This window comes from Anguilla rostrata, chromosome 12 (genome assembly GCF_018555375.3).
Source record: "Anguilla rostrata isolate EN2019 chromosome 12, ASM1855537v3, whole genome shotgun sequence".
Classification (NCBI taxonomy): Eukaryota; Metazoa; Chordata; class Actinopteri; order Anguilliformes; family Anguillidae; genus Anguilla; species Anguilla rostrata.
Window position 1 is genome coordinate 12,697,404 of NC_057944.1, and position 19,722 is coordinate 12,717,125.

General features: G+C 40.8%; 1 protein-coding gene across 3 annotated transcripts in view; it reads right to left on the reverse strand.

Moving 5' to 3' along the window:
- The window catches only part of cadm1b (cell adhesion molecule 1b), a 275,266-nt gene that overhangs the window by 53,714 nt on the left and 201,830 nt on the right, over nt 1-19,722 (reverse strand). For all 3 annotated transcript variants that reach the window (XM_064301631.1, XM_064301629.1, XM_064301630.1), the window contains 4 exons: nt 15,365-15,511; nt 9,300-9,452; nt 7,289-7,426; nt 2,022-2,180 (listed from right to left, as the gene is read on the reverse strand). In XM_064301631.1, coding sequence (XP_064157701.1) covers nt 2,022-2,180; nt 7,289-7,426; nt 9,300-9,452; nt 15,365-15,511 — 597 coding nt within the window. The remainder of the gene's footprint in view (nt 1-2,021; nt 2,181-7,288; nt 7,427-9,299; nt 9,453-15,364; nt 15,512-19,722) is intronic.

Genomic DNA, 19,722 nt, shown 5'->3' on the forward strand with positions numbered 1-19,722 from the left:
TCCAGGGGACTGAACCGTCGACTCAGCACATTCTCCCATCCTGAGCGCACACACAACACACTACTTCTTTCCATCCCAGGGTCGTACCGCTTCTTTTATTTCTCCTTTATGAGGGGAATCTCCGAAAGGAAATTCCGTTTCTCCAAAAAGGAATTAGCCGAGCACTATTTATTAACCGGCTATGGTTTTAAATTAGAACCGAGAACAATAAAATCAGTAAATTGGGAAACGCGATAAGAATGTAATTGCTTTAGCCCTTGCCAAACTGCACTACGTTCGGCCAGGCTTATTAACATCTCGTCATTTCAGTACTGATGTACCCATCTCTATATGTCAGCATCTAACCGTGTTTACAAGCTGCACCCTTTCATGTAGAATAGAATGCAGTGCAGTTACGCACACTTCATAGATTATTAATAACCATTTTACATATACACATTATTACACGTCTAAAGCTTAACAAGGCAGCTGGGATAACTGATTTTTTAAATCTCTGTTTAATTACCAATGTAATTTAGTTCTGGAGTTCAGCACATACATTTTATTTATAAACTAAGCATTAAGAACTTAGCTTGTATTGGCTAATATATTATTGCTGGGCTACAATCAACACATTAACAAGTGCTGTTATTACATAATAGATTATTGCTTAATAAATAATTTATATCAACTCTATTATCTAGAGTGTTGACCCCGTATGACTTCTCCTGTCCGAATATTGCCTCTCCATCGACCTATTTTATTTTCTTTTCCCTGGCGGACAGTGTACACCATGGGTTGCCTAGAAAAATCAGAAAGATTTGCTTCAAAAGGAAGATCTGAAGTGGCTCTTCGCATACCCAATCTCAACTTCCAGCCATTCCATCATGTCACAGAAGTACGCCAGGAGCTAAATAAACGCTAAACATATTTTACATAGCAAACTGCATTCTCAAAGAACTCATGTTTTATTTATGTGGTTAAAAGGTAATGCATTTATTTAGCTTGTTTATAGTCACACTCAGAGAAAGCCAAAAGAAAAAAAAGCAGCATTATCACCTGAAAGTAATTACCATTCTGTTTAGCTGCCTCATTAGGACCCAAACACTGAGCGTTCACTAAAATGGCCGCACGACCGACCCGACCGCGAATGCAATTCCACAAAGCGACTGGTTCGGCCGCCCATGCCCATCGATATTTCCAGCGTTGTTGCATATCCACACTTTCTCACTACTTTTTCTTCTGAGGATTATAAACTCCATTAAACCACAGAGGTTTGGCTTTTTTTTTTTTTTTTTTTTAAAAGCAAACTACTTGGTATGGCAGCATAGGCTTTGCATCAGTCAGGAGGCAGCCACCATAAATCTGCTTCTGAAGCTGAAGCATGGCTGCCATGAATCCAGCCCAGTAATTTAACAGTACAGTAAATGTTTTCTCTTGATTTTTTTTATCCGCTTTAATCCAAGATTGCCAAAATGTCAAGTCTCTGCAGTTCAGCTGATCCTTCCTGTCTTTTATGGAGAAAGGTCAGAGATACCGCATACTTCTTTCAGAATAAATGAATATGCTGCAAAGCTTGCAAAAGGGTAGGTTAACCTTTCCCTGACTTCTAATGATACGTGCATCGGTTATTTAACTTTTTTTTGTTGCACGGATCGATACATTTATATAAGAGATAACATTTTGCATTGAGCAATATACACCTCAGTCCTTCTGTCTTAGCCCCTTGAAGAGGATTAAGAAACATCTTAAACTACAGAACAAGAGTCTGGTTACTTGTTTCAATTAAAGTCACCCTGGTAAACAGATTAACCTTTCGCTTGGTTGGCATTTTATCAGCACAGCTGTTTCACACAGTCGTCTGAGGTTCAGAGATAGCAGTAAAATTGCTGTAAAGGTTAACCTGACCCTTACATAAAACAGCCTGCACCAATGCACCCCCAGGGCTGATTACAGTTACGCGGGCAAGGTCAGACTCACGTTGTATTTCAAAGAGACTGGTTATATTCTTATTGTACTTCCAGGGCACAGGTTGTACTCACATTGCACTTCCAGGTATTTCTGTGCTTGGAAGTCTTTGACTGCTGGATGGTCCACGATGCAGACGACAGGAACTCCATCATCCTCCTTGGAGACGGTGAGCGTCAGCCTGCTCGTGACCGTGAACATCCGGTCATATGTCTCCTCCACGGTCAGCTCACCTGGGAGGGAAAACAAGAACGGGATGTAGACAACAAAAAGTGCTTTGCAACTCACAGCTTGGAAACCACTGTGCTAGAGTTCGTGGGTTAGTTGAGAAAATGCCCAGACCAACCACAGAGGAACCACAGAGTAGAATTTAGTTTAGCTGAGTCTAGAAGTTCCTTCAGGCAGATTATTTTTGCTTGATTGATAGATAATTCAATAGATTGGTAGTTTTAGTGTTTTATTAGTCAGGGGCAGTGCCACCAGTGTCCTAAATGTTGAAAATAGGGACACCTACTCATTAAAACAGCCAGCTACCTGAGAATAACAAAGCCAATGCAGATGGTAATGAGCCAAACCGGCATTCAGTTAAAAACCAGTTTAAAAAAAAACAAAAAAACAAAAAAGAGACCACACAGGTGCTTAAAATGTACGTTTCAAATTGCCCTTGATTGACTGAGAAATTGACTGGAACAAAATCCAGCGCACACAATAGCCCCCCTAGGACTTCATTTAAGCAGCCGTGTTTTTTCCTGTGGGGGGAGGCAGAAATAAAAAAAAAATAAAAAAAAAACAGTTATGCAAAGGGAAGGGATTATATTTCCATTTTCCATCATACTAAGTTGATACATTTTTTTAGGAACATGATCAGCCAGAGTTGCTAGCGTGGCAGTGACATTTTTACAGTTTATTAAAGTACAGCTTAATGAAACATTTCTCGGCAGTTTGTAATGTTTTCGTTTTCTAATGAGCCAAGCTCCCGGCACTAGAACGTACTAATTAATTTTTAATTAAACCCAACATTGTAAATCTTGGCAGCAGAGGTGAAGGAGGAAAAGGATATGTTGACAAGCACAATGTCAACCACTGACATTCAGCATTATCCCCCTTGAACGTACAAATGGCGGATTTCTCCAAAATAACGAGCCTCAAGGTGTTGTCGTTTTTGTTAATGAGTTTCCTCCCAGATGCCTGGAAATGCACCGCTCTCGTAAAGAAAGCAACTGACAGGCGATACCGAGGCTTCTAGAGCACGAGTAGCTTTTAGCTCGCGTTAGCTTTCTTCCCATTCAGCGGAATTACAACACTGATCTGTGGCAATTTATCCAAACATCACATCTCTCTCGTTTAAAAAAAAAAGAAAATATTGCTCGGAAAGAACCTTCCCAGAATGCTTAATGAGCAGTGAGGATACATTCCAAAGCTGGATTCATTCACTGGACACTGAGGCTGTTTTTCAGGCCTACAAACTCCAACTGTGAACTACTGTCCCTTCCCTAAAAAGGTGTCACCTGATTATTGAGTGTTAGCTGTGTTCTGCATCGTCTCATGCGCTGTTGCATTCATTTCGCCTTCCATTAGAAGTGGCTAGTTTGCCCTGCACTCATGAGTACTGAGTCAGGATACGATCAACTCCCTTGAGTATAACATACATGTCTGTTTTATTTATTTCCATAGTTTATTCATTCTTTTGCTTTTCAGTTGAATCTCTTGGTTTATCCCATTCATTGGAACAGTTTATTATTTTGCAAAGTATCATAATTTATCATGTTATGGCAGAATAGACCGATTAGCAATATAGCAAAAAAGAAAGAAAGAGGACATCATTTATTTTTTCTTGGATAGCCCTTGAGTTAAACTGCCCCTTATAATCAGACTGTTACAATTTATGGTCGGAAGCTATCGTGTTGGCTCGGGTTTTATGGGCTTTTTCGAAACTAGAAAAGCGTGAGCGGATCAGCCAGCCGGCCGATCTGTCAAGGCCCTCAGACCGTGACTCAGTCGAGCTCCGGTGACACTGTGCCCTTGGTCGTGGCTGACGACGCAGTCCAAACAATATCTCAGTCGCTAAGTCCGCACCGTGGCAATCTGCTGCATTTGCAGCCGCACCTGTGACTACACAGCCGTACGATGACCCTGAACGAATCCTGTAAGGCGGGCCCAGGGGGGCTGGGTGGCCTGATCTCATAAAACACTTATGGTCTTATTCCCTTCAGCACTGGTCTTTTTTTTTTTCCTCTCCAAATTTTTCGGCCTAAATTATGGGATGGCATAATGACGAAGTGCTGTCAATTTGTGAATTCACCTCGCATCCACCTCTTCCCATGTGCTTCATGCACTGGTCTTTCTGACTCAGCACTGGCCCATTTGCATTTAATCATGTTGATTAACCTCGTGTGACACCGACTGATTCTCCGGGACTGGGAATATCTGCATACATCAGTCATGTCAGTAACGCCATCACCATAGTTCATATTATTAGACAGAAATGTAATGCTGTTGTGCAGCACATGCCTCCTGCTGTTACTTACATAACGCATCAAGTAGTCAGAAAGTGCATGTAAATTGATTCCGCCTTGTCATTTAATATAATGTTGTAAAGTACAGTCACTCTCTATACTTGGCCGCAGTGTAAAGCTTTTATGTAACAGATGACCACAAATAGACAGATTCAATAGACACTGAAATGATGAGGACAGCATTGTTTGAGGGACATATGCAGCAGAGGCTGCTACACAGGTGTGGCTTAAGCAAACACATTCCAGCAGGCATAGTGTGATGGTTGCCTGTAGTTATGGCTAGCTTGGCTGAAGGGGAAAAGAAGAAAATGACCCTTTTATTAAATTTTTTTTTTTAAATCAGTACAATATTCAGTGAAATGTGTACTTATTTATGTAAACTAATGCTATGTTTTGAGGACAGCAAGCACTTTTCATTAACTTCCAGAGTTGCTGATGCTAGCTAGCCAGTTACTATTAACATACGTGACTGAACAAGGTAATAGAGGATCATTGAAATTTTTGACATTCTTTTGATTTTTCATTTGTGAAACTAGAAGATCAGAGCTACAAAATGAGGTATTACTTGTTGGGATTGACTAATACGCTTTGGAGATATGGCTTGTTAAAGTGTGTGTGTATGAGATAAGTGGCTTTGAAAAACCAGCCTTCAAAAGGTTTGGTGAGATATGGTGAGTTTCTCACCTGGAGAACACCTAGGTGTGAAAACTGGCCCATCAGCCACTGGTGCGGAAGGGTCTGAGTGGGGGCAGGACAATGGGGCTGGGGTGTTAACGAGGTGCAAAATGCAGAAGGAAGCTTTAGCTGGGATACATAACGTAGCAAGTCAAAGGGCTGTGACAATAGCATAATCACTCTTCCTACATGAAGTAGCATACAGCATAAATGTAGCAGTTAGTGGTATTAATAGAGCAGTTAGTGCGATACATACAACAATGGCGCAGAGTAAAAAACACTATGGAGCGCAGCAGCGATTTTCTTTCCATGATCTATGTCGTTACAGGCTGATGTAATTTTATTTTATTTTTCAACTTATCTCATTTTTGACCGAAATCACATCTGACAATGTTTTTTAAGCATTCTTTAAAGCTGACAGTTGCGCAATGCCCCGTCCCCTTACCTCATCCAGTCACATATTACTACCCCACTAAATAAAAATGTGTGATAGGATCCAAAACAATTGCCTTAAGCGCAAACACATTCTCATGCATCCTAAGCAATAATCCATTATTGGTTTTGTGGCAACAGTTGCTCATGCATTCACTCATGCACAGATATACATGAGCAACATAAGTATACTGATGTTTAAAGCGTTGGTCTTGTACCCCCGGGGAGGTGATGAGGCTCTGCCGTCTGAACGGTTGACCGCGGGCGTGAAGTTATTTTCCACATGGCGCGAGACGTCTGCTGAGTCGCGTTCGTTACCCGAGGTCTCTGGCAGAACGCCGCCTCCAAGTTCATCCAAGGGCGTGACACGCTGTCACGGGGGGGGCGCGACCCTCCGCCGTCGGGGCTTAACCAAACGGGGGCACCTCCCTGTTTCACATCTTGGACGCCGACCCTGTCCTAATTTATCGTGCGGGGAAGAGATTAATACCTGCGTTCTCTCGGACTTTTCTTTTACTTGACTTTCATTTGACTTGCGGCACTTACGGCAGTACGTGTAGAGACTTCAGACAAATGTGGAGGGAGAAACACTGATAGGGAATACAAAAAAATAAAAAAATAAAATAAAATAAATAAATAAAATAAAATAAAAAATAAGGCTGGATAAAAGTGAATAAACAATGTCTGACTAAATGGCTTTGCATAGTAGGCTGGTTTGTTTACCCTTGCAAACCTAGGTTGCTATAACCTTTAAATGATATTTAAAAAAGCTTAAATATCCTAAAAGTAATTAGGCTGAATGATGAAATTGTTTAATTAAAAGCAAATCCACCCAGCCGGCAGGGTGAGAGGAATTTGTCAGTGTGTAGTGGTGCACTGTGAAGCTTTTCCCCTCCGTATACAGCCATCCCCGTTCCCACCACAACCCCATCAACCCTGCTAGGCTTTAGTACCCTACCCTCTCCATTAAACCAAAACAGAAACCCACCACTATATTCCATCTATGCATAACAAAGTGCTTTCAGTCTAAGCTGGTGCTAAATAATTTAAGCCACACATAGAGTCAACCCAGGACAACTAAAGTTCTTGCCCAACAATTTAATCCTTTGATTTTTGATACTGAACTTTGAAGTTAATGACAAGAAAAATATAATAAACATCAGTGCGGCTTAGCGACAAATTGGCAAATTAAAGTATTTTTCCTCTCCCAGGAAATGATTACGCTCATTAGCATATTCTTTGTTGGAAACCGTTCATCTTTCTGAGCGTAACTGGTCTTGCGGCATGTGGAGCCGCTCAGACCTGAGTCACCAGGTAGCCCTGGGGAGAGTCGCTCGACGGGTTTCTCTCGGAAGTCTGAAGGGAAGATGCATTCGTTTGCAGATTAAAGGCACAGGAGACTCATTAAGTCCAGCACCCTGCGTCGCCGGGCGAGGCCAGACCCGGGCCCGTGTTTGTATTGTGGGAGGCGCACAGTAGGACCTCTGTCATTGCCACCTCGTTTGAAAATTTAAAACATTAAAAAAGACTGGATTCCTCCTCTAAGTTAAAAAGTTAAAAGTGTGTTCTTTCTAGCTTGTGGAGTAAAAACAACTCACTCGTGCCCCTTACAGTTTTAAAATAAGCGTATCTCCTCGTAGGTGAACTGCGGACCAAATAATTAGAAAAGACAGCTGCTCGTTAAAAACGTTTCGTTACCTGCTCGCATGGGAACCCACCTTGAAGCTCCTCCTCTCCTTTCATCCACCGGATGCTGCTGGCCGGCTTGCTGCCGGCGGTGGTGCAGGTGATCTCCGTCTCGTTCCCTTCGCTGACCACGTCTTCCCGCGACTCGATGACGGGGTTGCCTGGTGGGACTGACATCACACGACAAACAGGTGACGGGGGGATTGGCAGAACCACCGCAGAACTGCACACGTTTGTGGTAACATAGCCTGTTGTTCAAATTTCAGAGGTCACACGCATTGAACAGTTGTAGTAGCGGGCATCTGAACGACAAGACCAGGCCATGAGATGAAGGCTAAAGCTCTCTCTGGGTGACATCATGGTGGATTACGTGCTGCTTCCCACCAGCGCCAGTATAAGACACAGGATTGGACACCATGGGAAGCATCTACATGCTTTAATCCAATGTTTGAACAGGATAAGCCATCTATCAGCCCTATGTAGAAAAAATATCGGAACGAATACATTGGAAGTAATGACAAATTTTGAGTGTAATTCTGCTTGTGATTATATTATGGGACATCTGTTAATGCTTAAAGGAATGCTCAGAAGAAGAAGAAGACGAAGAAGAAGAAAATGTTTCTACTACTGTTCTGTCATTGCGGGTGGTTCATCGGTTTTGCCTCCACCGCCGTGTGAAATTTTCTCACAGGCAGGGAACCTGTGTCACCTCCCACCTATACATGCTCATGAGTATTTATAGAGAGATTGTCTCCACACCTGAAGCACAGAATCCCCACACAAAAAAAGTATTAATAGATTAGACTTTTTACAGGGCGCTAAAACGTTACCATAACCACGTAGGTAAGTATAGGAAGCTATGCGAATCCACAATGTATTTCTATTGCTCAAAAACACATTTTTGTCCAACTGCCCATTGTGTGCATCAGCACGATATGCCCATAATATCAGAAAAAGCCCATTCAGCACTCGGGATTACAGAGTGACTCAAAATTCTAAAATACTGGGTTGCAATATATGACACGCCCCCCTGTCTGGTTTCAAATCTGGTCGTCCCAGAGCCCAAAGAAGCCAGCAGTCCCACAGGACCATACGCACTTGGCTTGGCTGCAGTGCTGCCTAGGGTGGGGTGCAATGGCTGCATAGCTCAGCCAGTGGACCACAAAGCAAGAAAGAGCAGTACCTGGCAGAATGCACTGCTCTCTCCTTAAGCTGCAGGGGGGTTTCTTGGACCAGACATTGCTATGAACATGACTAGACTATTCAAATTGGGAAAAAAATAAAAACAAAGGGGAAAAAAAGTGAAAAGGCATGTAAAGCTCATACTAGTTTTTAAATGCTGTGTAAATTCAGCTGACAAATACAGAATAGCTATGGTAGTTGAGGCTAGCGCACTCAAACTCCAACAGCCATATTTGTTCTGAAAAATATATGGTTTGTTCAATGTTTCCAGTCACTTGCAGGACTGGTGTGTGTTGTTATTGAGCCTAAGAAGGAAAGTGGCTCAACTCCCAACTGCTGTGTTGGATTGGAGCCATTTTGAGTGGTTAAGTAATGTCAACTTGTTCAATTGAAAAAGGAAAACAAAACTGCACTAGTGACTATAAGCTGAATTAACATAAATTAGTTTCTGTTGTTACTCTAATGGGCTGCATCATAAATTAGAATGTATTTACACTGTTTAATTAGTTCCTAACCACCCAGGTCAACCTCTGGAAAATTTGGAATGGCCACTTGCAGGGCAGCCCGTTTCAACTTTATAACTGGAAAACGGCTGAATCGCTTAGTCAGGGAGTTTTGGGGACAGAGGGATCAACTCCCTCCTGGATTTACTTTGGAAAAACATGACCAACGGCTGACCTTAAGTAGTAATGATTATGGGGTGTTTTTTGGGGGGATTGGAGGTGAAGAGGTGAGAGTGCTGTAGGGGGGTTGAGGTTAGGGGGTGCAAGTGATTTGAGGGGCGGGGGGTTGAAGCTTGGGGAGTTGGAGTATTTTTCGGGGAGAGGGTATGAGGTTTGAGGGAGGGAAAGAGTTTCATACCTAGCACAGTGATGTCGGCGTAGGCTTCTTGTGGGGGGTCGGTGTAAAGCTGGCACACGTATCTCCCCTCGTCGGAGAGCGACACGTTGGACAATGACACCCGAAGCTCATTGTCTGAGAAGTTGACCAGTTGAAATCGGCTGTCCTTCAGAGCTGTGGAAGAGCACGCAGCGGCAGGGGGTTACAAGAGGCTCATGTAAGGGGAAAAACTGAACAGAGCATTAGCTGCTTCCTCACTAATGCCACGAAGCAGTGGAATAGGTCCGGCTGAGCAAATTTATCACCTCATCAACAAACCCTTGTTTTGAGTCGAGGCGCTCTTCAGAGATTTTCGATCAGGAACTTTCTAATGAGGGGAGGACCTATGAAAAAAAGATTGATCGTTTGTTTTTTTTTCTCTACTTTTTTGTCTCCCAAGAGTGATCACGAGTGTATTAACCGCATTATAAGACCGCTTCGAGAGCAAATATCTTGCCCGAGATGAAAGCCCACGGCAGCTTTCCTACAGACTGCATTCAGGTCCGTGCAGTGCACTTATGGAGCACGTGCTACCGTTAGCTACGCGAGCTCGGAATCGCACAGCATAGGCCGAGGTGATGCCCAGCAGCCTTCCATCAACCCGCTTAGTGCCGTGGCCCTTTTCTCTAAAGCCCTTGGAAGCGGCAGTTCAAAGAATCGAGAGCCGAAAAAGAGATATAAATAAATAATCAGGGATCATTAAGGGTGCATTAGGATTCTGAGTCAGATACAGTGCAGGCTGATGGTAAGTAGATCTGATTGTTTTGTGTCCCAGATGGTTAGCACTACTCTTTATCTTTCACATAATAAAGCTGCAAAAAAAAAAAGCTAGTCCAAACCTAAAATTTTTTGAACGTTCCCGAAAAGTTCGATTTATACAGTTTCATGAAGGTCCCATGAATCGCATTGTTAAGTCATGAAGAAAACTGCAGCCTAACAATGTTATTCTGTTTTTTAAAAATCTGTGAACAAAATGAATTGCGTTGTAGATGGTACGTCATGGTCATTTAATTGGGAAACTCATAAATGTCTCACATTTAGAACATTTTTAACATTAGGGATGGGTATCGTCCAAATTTTGGTGACATTGATGTTCAAACAATACCTTTGAAACAGTACTGCTGCCTAAATTATGCTTGAACCAATACCTTCTTTAAAATACAGAGCAAACAATGACAGTAAAGAACACCTTTTAATTGTAAAAGCAAAGACAATGAACAATAATTGATTAATTTAATTGTTTAAATTATACTTTATACTTGAAATTTGTACCATTTTGATTTTGGCATTTTGAGTTTAACATTAGCTAACATTGCTAACGGTGTCTGCTGTCACCAATTGTACAGGTTGTATGGGAACTGGTGCTATAATGCCTTATGTTTTTCTGTGACTGACATAGTTTGTTAGTACCCATAAAACATCCTAACATTGTTTGGGGAATGAATTGAAAAGAGGAGAGCACTTGCAGATTTATCCAATTGACACACAGTCATTACAAATCAATAATTACTTAAGTACAGTGCATGCAATGCACATCAGCTGTGTCAATGCATAGATAACTGCACATCTTGCCACACTCTTACAGTAACAAATGCATTACTGTAAACGTGGCATTAAATAGGTCTGTATACCCAACAAGTAGTCTCGTCTCACAATTTGCTTTGCACCAGTTGTGAAAAAACAAAAAAATAATAAGTTTAGGTCAGACACATAAGTAATGGCAATGCACAAAAGATTTATGTGTTGGTTGGGACAGCACTGTTGGGATGGAGGACAGTTTATTGATCAAATAGCATAGAAATGATAAAGAACACATAATACAATGTTCACGATTGAGCATTGAGCATTCCCCCAAATGGAATATATCTCTTTCAGCTGCCTTTAGATAGCTAGTCCAAAATCCCAGCCAATAACAGGAACCCTGACTGATACTCATGGTACCATAAAATGGCAGATGTCAAAACTGTTATGAGAGCATGTGAAATAGTACTGTACGCAAACTCTCTGGCTGAAACAGAATCACACTAACCACATAAAATTATAGAATCTGTTTCATGCACTTACAATTTTCTAAATAGTAGGGGAAAAAGTAGAATAAACATAATGTCTTTTTTGGCCCAATTACGGCAACCTCCCCCCGCAGTGTCCCTGGCCTCTGCGCCTGTTGTTTTTGTGCTCGAAAAACCCAGAATCGCGCAGGAGCCCTGGCCCTATGACGGGTAGCCACAATTACAAGCTCCACTACCTCACAGCAGGACAGCCCTCCCACAAACCATGACTAAGAATAATGTTCCTTAATTCCCTTCGAGTGTCTGAAAATACAACTCTCCCCCATAAAACGAAACCGCGAGCAACAGCTAGCGCATATGTTGCTGAGGCCCTTGCTCTTGTGAGTTTTCACAGTGTCAGAAAACTGGCAGTAACTGAGGTGTGGGGCAAATTAAGAGAGAAAAGCATGCTTCACAATATTATAATTACTGCGTAATACTATTGTTAATATTTTAATGACACAACATGAACAACAACACTAACAGCAATACAAAATATAATAATAATAATAATAATAATAATAATTTCTCAAAGTGAAAATCCCTTAATGTGAATGAAAGAAAAATCAAAACATTTTAAAAAGTAAAGGGCAACCAGCATGTTTCTTTGCAACCAGTTTAATACCAGCATGTTTCTTTGAAGGGTCCCACATCACAGAAAAAACAACTGACTATAATGAATAATGCAAAACTCAACTAATAGGGCAGTCATTTAATTACTTACAATGCAATACTTACAAGTTTCTTACTTGCTGGTATACTCTAAACCTAATGGCTTTGAAACGAGCAGTAACAAGAATATTCTTGATACTGCTAGTTTCAGTGACATTGATTTGACAGTTTTCACAGTCACACTTATCAAAAATAATGATAAAAAAATTCACTGGATTATCAATCTATTAAAAAAGATTACAACAACTGATATGTTTAAAAACACAGTACATTACTATTTTTACAGGTACCAACCTGCTGACAAAAGTAACGTCATTCGGAGGCTGTAATAATCAGTGTTAGGCTATCTCCCAATCTGGAGATCAGCTTTTATTTTTTAATTTTTATGTTTTTGTTCTCAGCTTTTAAAAAATAAAATAGGCTCTTTATTTAAGATTTATCATTAAACAGAAGTATAATGGTATTGGACAAAGGTGTTAAAAAAGGCCAGCAGTCTAAGCAGGCCTCCAGTTGAGTGATACCCTGAGATATGATGTCAGAGCTCTAGGGTGAGGCTCCTCCCTACATCCTGAGGAGGAACTGTGGAGGATGCCCTCCTTTTACACTCCCTCTGTCTGACAAAGACGAGTAGCAGAGATAGAGAGGCTCGCACAAAAATATAATTGGTATTGAGCCATGCCTACTGGGAGAACTCTGCTTGTCAATAACGAGAAAAATAAATCACATTATGGACACAGGTGCCACATAAAAAATATGTATTCAGCTTCTTGGCACCATCCACACCAATGAAATTCCACCGCTGATGGAGAGGGTTCCTCAGCAAGACTTATGGTAACTTACCTCCTTGTCACTTCTATTTCTGAATGCGGTACATTATTTCATAACAATAAGTGATTTTTTATTCCAGTTTGGAATGCTTAGTCATGACTTTAGGCCCGTCTCAGTGCCGAAGTGTGTCTGGCCAACTGCCATGTGTATACACCCAGTAACCCACCGGGCAGACTGCGAGCAACCGGTCGACATGAGCAGCCGTTACTGTACAACAAGGCAGGGAATGACCTACGGACTACAGCCCTCCCTCCCCAACCAACTGAGAGAAAAGGCTGACACTGCTTCATGGCACTTCCAGCTGTAGTTTACGCAGCCATGGCCTGGATGTGATTTTGTGACCAAGGAGCATGATGGAATGTTTATTTAATTATTATTATCTTTTTAAATCACTGTGAAGTTTTGCAACAAGAGCAGAACATCAGACAAAGTTAAACCATCAGCCATATGCTTCTGCGTTATGGAAGCTCAATTCATAATCTGAGAGATTATCTCGAACGTGGAACAATGAAAAGCAAGGACAACCAAAACTAGCATATATCAGAGTATATCAGTACTTTAGAGAATTAAAAAAGGACTGTAATTTAACAAAATATAACAAATCAAGAATAAAAGGAAATTCTTCAACAGTTCATTCAATTTCAGCACTCACAGGAAAATGAAAGCGGCATGGCAAAAATGTTTTTCATAAATTCTGATTTCGGGTGGTTGAATATGGAAATAAAAACAATAGCATTCTAAAAGTTTATCATTTGATCATGCACACTTTTATATTTACACCGTATGTAGAATTTTGCATACACACACACACGAAAAGGCTGGCTAACTAGCTATATATGCTTCTGCCATTAAAAGTCAATTTCACTCTTGAAATCCCTGATGTAGGAAAATGGGTTCTGGAGCTTGAGCACAGGTTTTCTGTGATACTATTGTACATAGTGCAGCAGTACATGAACTGCCATTTACATTTATAAAATTATCTGGCCCCTTGTTTTGACAAATGGGAAGACATCTTGCCTGAGAATTATCATTGATACTTGTCAATTACCGTTGATACAGCCAATATCTTCGGGCGTATCAAGATGGAACTTGAATTAAGATAGAATTGAAGAAGATAGAATTGAGACAGCGTTACATAATATACTGTTTGCAAATGTTCATCAATACCGGACATGCCACAGTGTACTATCAATACTATATTTAGTATAAAATTTTTTTAAATCGGATGCTGTATAAAGTGTTAACGAACATAAAATGGGTAAGCCAATGAAAATGTGAAGGCCGAGCACGGCGGAGCTGGGGCGGACCTATCAGCTGACAGCCAGCGGACGAGCGTTCCTCCAGCAAAGATTAGCAGAGGAGAAAAAAAGAGGCCCCGATGAAGAAGGAGGACACTGGAAAGCTCACAGCAGCCATGAAGCGCCCAGCGAATACTATAATAGAGGAAGTCAATTCGCAGACAATGACTCTCCTGGTCGTCTTTACCTTACATCAAGGCCTCTGCGCACCGCGCCGTTATGGTTTGCACAGGTTTAATAAAAGAGACGCCGGGGGACATGTTAGTCCTAAACAACTGGAATCAATTCTGATTACAGGACAGGCCCCGTCTTAAAGGAGCCAATTAAGGTTTTATTAATCAGGGGAAAAAAACTGATTGTACCGTATGCCTGCAATGAACCATGGTACAGGAAGATGGACTTCCTGTACATCTACAATACTAGAAGAAGAAGGATACTAACACTGGTTTACATGACTACATGATGGGACTCATTGGTGACAGTTAAATGGTAAATGGACTGCATTTATATAGCGCTTTTATCCAAAGAGCTTTACAATTGATGCCTCTCATTCACCCATTCACACACACTCACACACCAGCGGTGAAAGGCTGCCATGCAAGGTACCAATCAGCTCGTTGGGAGCAATTGGGGGTTAGATGTCTTGCTCAGGGACACTTCGACACCCCAGGGCGGGGGATCAAACCGGCAACCCTCCAACAGTTAAAGATATAAATTCATTTGACAAACCATACTGCAGTCTTGTTCTCCTTATCAATTAACAAAGACTTTTCTCTTGGTAACACATATGTATAGCGTCAAGCATCATGTTTTCATGTCACGTAAATGTCACAGTTTTATTAGTGTTCAAAGGTAGGTACCGGTTCACTTGTAGATACAACAGTTGTTTTTTTCCCCTATATTCAATGTAAATGGCTACAGAGGACAGTGTTTTATCTCTAATTGCACAAGACAGGTCTAAAAAAATGTGGGGACTTGACTTCTAGCTTTGTGCTACACCCTAGCCCCCTCACCCAACTGAAGTCCAAGGGCACCTAACCCATTTTAGTTTAGGTGCCAAATGTCTAAGATGCTATGCATAATTTCCTCTGGAAGGAAGAAACATACTTTTACAGGAGCAAGTGTGACTGTTGGAATTGCACATATAATCTCCGTTATATGGCACATGAATGTTTGAGTGGACATGCGGCATGGTACTCACGTCTGACGTCTCTGAAGTAGATGGTCTGTCTGTTGGGGTTGAGGAGCTGGATGACTGAGTCATCGTTGTCCTTGACTCTGCAGCTGATGGTCGCCACCTCCCCCTCTACCACCGAGACGTTATATGTTACAAGATTTTGACCTTGGACTGTGGAGAGAGGGAAGTGGGGCAGAGGAGGAGAGAGATGGGGGGGAGACATAAACAAAGAGAAGGGGAAATGATGATACTTGTTGAATAATGTTGGGATACACTTGACACTAACAACAGCATTCTATTGCTGTAATTGTGATTGTATTAATGGCAGAATCCCTCCTGTGTGCAGACAAGCAGAAACTAATGAGCACACACACAGAAACACACACACACAGGCACACACATACACACACAGACAGACACACAAACAAGCATTCACACACACACACACACACAGACACATACAAAAACATGCATACGTGCGTGCACACACACACACACACACACACACACACACACAGGCACGCTGACACACACACACAAACACACGCACACCTTCCTGACAGTGAAAAACAAGCTGGAAGACGCATCCACTCCTCTAATCCTTGGGATGTAACAGTTCTGTGCACTGTGTGGAGTCAATGATTGATTTTCCGGGGCTGTGCTTGGTATGGGAGTCAGCCGCCGGTGGACTGTAACGCCACCGCTCTAAGAGACGGGGGGACGGGGGGGGGGGTGAGTGGTAATTGCTGCTCAGGGCAAAACTGCATCATGGCCATGCATCTGACCAGAAGGCGATGGAGCTGTCTCAACAATCAGCTATGGGACATTCGCAACACCATGCCAAGCCAAATAAGGTGCACACTTCAGACTGCACTGATCCAGGCCGAGACATGTCAGACACCATCATCCTCTGCTCGGTGCAGGTATTTCTGTCATATTTTCCACAAAGCGGGAATGTAGCAGGCAAGTTCGTGAAGCACGGCTCATGCATTCATTACTATTAATCATGTAAAAACGAGCTGAGAAACCCACATCAGATGCAAAAAAGATTGCGGTCTGTCTATTGCTAGGCGTGACAGAGAACGTGCGAGCAAAGCAGCGTTCCGAACAGACAGCCTGTGAACAATCAATGGCAATCGCTGCCTGCGCTGAGTGTGTTTACACTCAGCCTTCGTGAGCACTGTAAATTATTCATGAGCAAATGTACTGCCTAATGAAAGATGAAGGAACTCCTGTTATGTAAAATATTACACTTAGAATGTAATACAACACAAAATACATCTTGCCTCAAAATCTGAGGAAATCCCATGACTATAAAGGGTGTTTTGCTGTAGTGGTGACAATATTATGCATGCTTCATTAAAGCTTTAAACATGTATACTTTGAGCACTGCGACAAAGGTTTGTTTAACTTCAAAAAAGCATATTATTTATTCCAGATGATTTCCTTGAATTAAACATATTTTAATGTCTCTGTCAATCTCTGTATTAATTTATTTACAATAGATAAAGAAAAAAAATTAAGGCCAATATGAAATAATTTCGGTTGAAATATGAATGCATGTGCATGGATAAAACGGGACATATGGATATATGACTGTGTATGTCTACAGAATAAACAGCTGAAGTACAGTATGAATGAGAGAGGTCTATGCTAAGTACCAGTCAAAACAAACAAACAAAAAAAAAAACAAATAACAAAAATAATGAACCATCAGACATACCAAAATCTTGCTGATATTTCAAGACCAGAACAAAAACAAAACAACTGTAAAAAAAATGAATCCCCAGAAGCGGATAATGAGGACAGACAGCTCAAATTACACGATTTTAATCAGCCTGCCACACCTGGGCTGCAAGAGGGCAAAATAAACACAGGCTAACAACCTGAGGATGAAAATACTTCAGACATGTGGAAAGGAATGTACTTTCAATTGAAGGGCAATTAAAGATGCAAATATTGCAAGATCCTATCCATGAGAATCGCAGCCAGAATTAGTAGGCTGAATATGCCGGCTGCTGTTAGGAGAAGGTTAAATACCCATGGCACTAAGTTTCAGACCCCTGCCAAAGACAAACAAGAAAGAAAAAAAAAAAAAAGAAAAAAGTAGCTGTCTGAAAGGTTGTCAGAAACTACAGAAGATTAGTCTTTGAGTACCTGCTCCAGTAAACACATACAACAAAGAGCGCAGGAGGGTGTGTGTGTGTGTGTGTGTGTGTGTGTGTGTGTGAGAGAGAGAGAGAGAGCCCCAATTTAAGCCTTACTGTGAGACTGAGAATGTGTCACACAAACAAGAAAGAAACTACATTTCCGCAACCAAACAATAAACACGAATACTACAAAATTATATCCTTATCTGAATAAATTTAAATAATGTAAACAAATCAAAATCTGACAAACTGCTGATAGACAGTTTGCCAGTTTGTTTTATCTAGAGAGCTGAATTAAAAAAGAAAAAAAAAGAAAAAATACAAAATAATGTTTTATAATAAAAAATAAAAAAACAAAACATTAAGGCCTGCGGTCCAAAATTTTATGCTTACAGTACAATACTTAGAAAGTCTGTAAAAGTGCCCAAAAGTAGAAAAACGTGAGTGAGGGCAAAATATGAAATATGAATTAGGCATCTGGACTTTTAAACCTCGTTTTTAAAAACCCTGTTTTGAAAAGTAGAGATGAATTTGACTCCATCAATTGCCAAGGCATCTGGGTGAGCATTTTCCTGAGCAAGATTCAAAGAAGTGTCATTAACACAAAAAATACAAGACATGCTTAAAAAACCCAGGATTTCTGAAAGGTTTGCAACGGTTTTTGAATGCTACAGCAGTCACTATGTCGTAATATCTGCGTTGGACTAGCTAAATGGTTGCAATGCGTTGAAATCGCTATCGGGATGTGATTTGTACAGATTACGTCAATCCGAAACTTTTCTTTTGAGACACAGTTAAATATATTCATGCATATGTATACCTGGGGTGAATGCACTAAAGCATGGTGGAGATTTAGTGAATTAGGTCAATTAACTATTCCGTCTAATTTACTAAAGCGTGCCTTAATTGCGACTCTCCTCTTTGTGTGTGAATTTTAGAACTCCGGAAAGCAGGCGGAAATTTGCCACGCGCTCACATAGCCTACCTCACGTCCTATGAAAGATATGTTAATAAGGAGTTCTCTTTCCCAAACATGACGGCAGTCTCCAGAGCCAGGGGAAGGCAGGATAAAGGTAAAACAGATTAAGACACGAGAGGGCCTTTCATTGCATTGCATTGCCACACTTAGCAGACACAGTTATCCAGTGACACAGCTGGAAATTACCCTCTAAACTACCCTCTCTTTTTCATGCCTAATGAATTAATTTTATTTGCGATGTCACTCCAATTTTCCTCCACTCTTATTGATCATTACCTCTATTTCCTGATCTATGCGTTTTCTATTTTTTTGTCTAGTTGTTCCGTATCTGGAAATAAGACTGAATATGTTCGGTGATATCTTGGGGTTTTGAAGTAAGTAATAAATGATGTTCCGCTGAACGTGCTTTATCAAAACACATCTGAAATCCTGTGGGCTCCGATTGCCTCTCGCTAAAAACAGATTATATAGCTACACTATTTGACCAAATGTATATGGACACCCCTTGGTCTAGGGCTGTTTTTCAAGGTCTGGGCTAGGCCCTTAGTTCCAGTGAAGGCAAATCTTCTTTCTAAACTGCAGGGTGGAAATGCTCACTGTCTAATTTTTTGTCTATTTTTAAGAACATCTAAAAAAATGATACTAATGTTTTGATGATACTGATTAAATGGCATAGAGAATTCAATGGTAGACATTTTAGTGTTCAAAAAGGAAATAAACTATTTAAGATCGTCCACAGTGCCAGACCAAATCTATTTACAATAATTTGCATTTGTTTAATATTTATTGAGGATTGGGAACCTCGACAACACTTCTTTTGCAAACTAAAATCAGAAATAAAAACTGATATATATATATATCAGTCCAACAATGTCAATGTTTTTTTTTCAGGTTGTCAGTGAATGTCACTTTGTATTTAGTTGATCCATTTAAGTGCTGGATGTGTGGTTTTTTTTTTTTGCATGAGCACACTGAAGTAGGCTTATCCATAAACTTTTGTGCATATCATGCCCTCATACATTCATGGAATGAAGCAATACTTTATAAGTATTCCAGTGAATATTGCTCTATTCTCTACCATGCTTTGTAATCTGGCTAGACATAATATTTTGGCCTTTTTATGGGTGTGTCCTACCAAAAAAAAATAATAATAATAATAATAATAATAATAATAATAATAATAATAAGAATAAGAATAATAATAACAATGTGTTCCATGCTTTGAAAGCATTATTAGACCTTAGGCTGAGTAA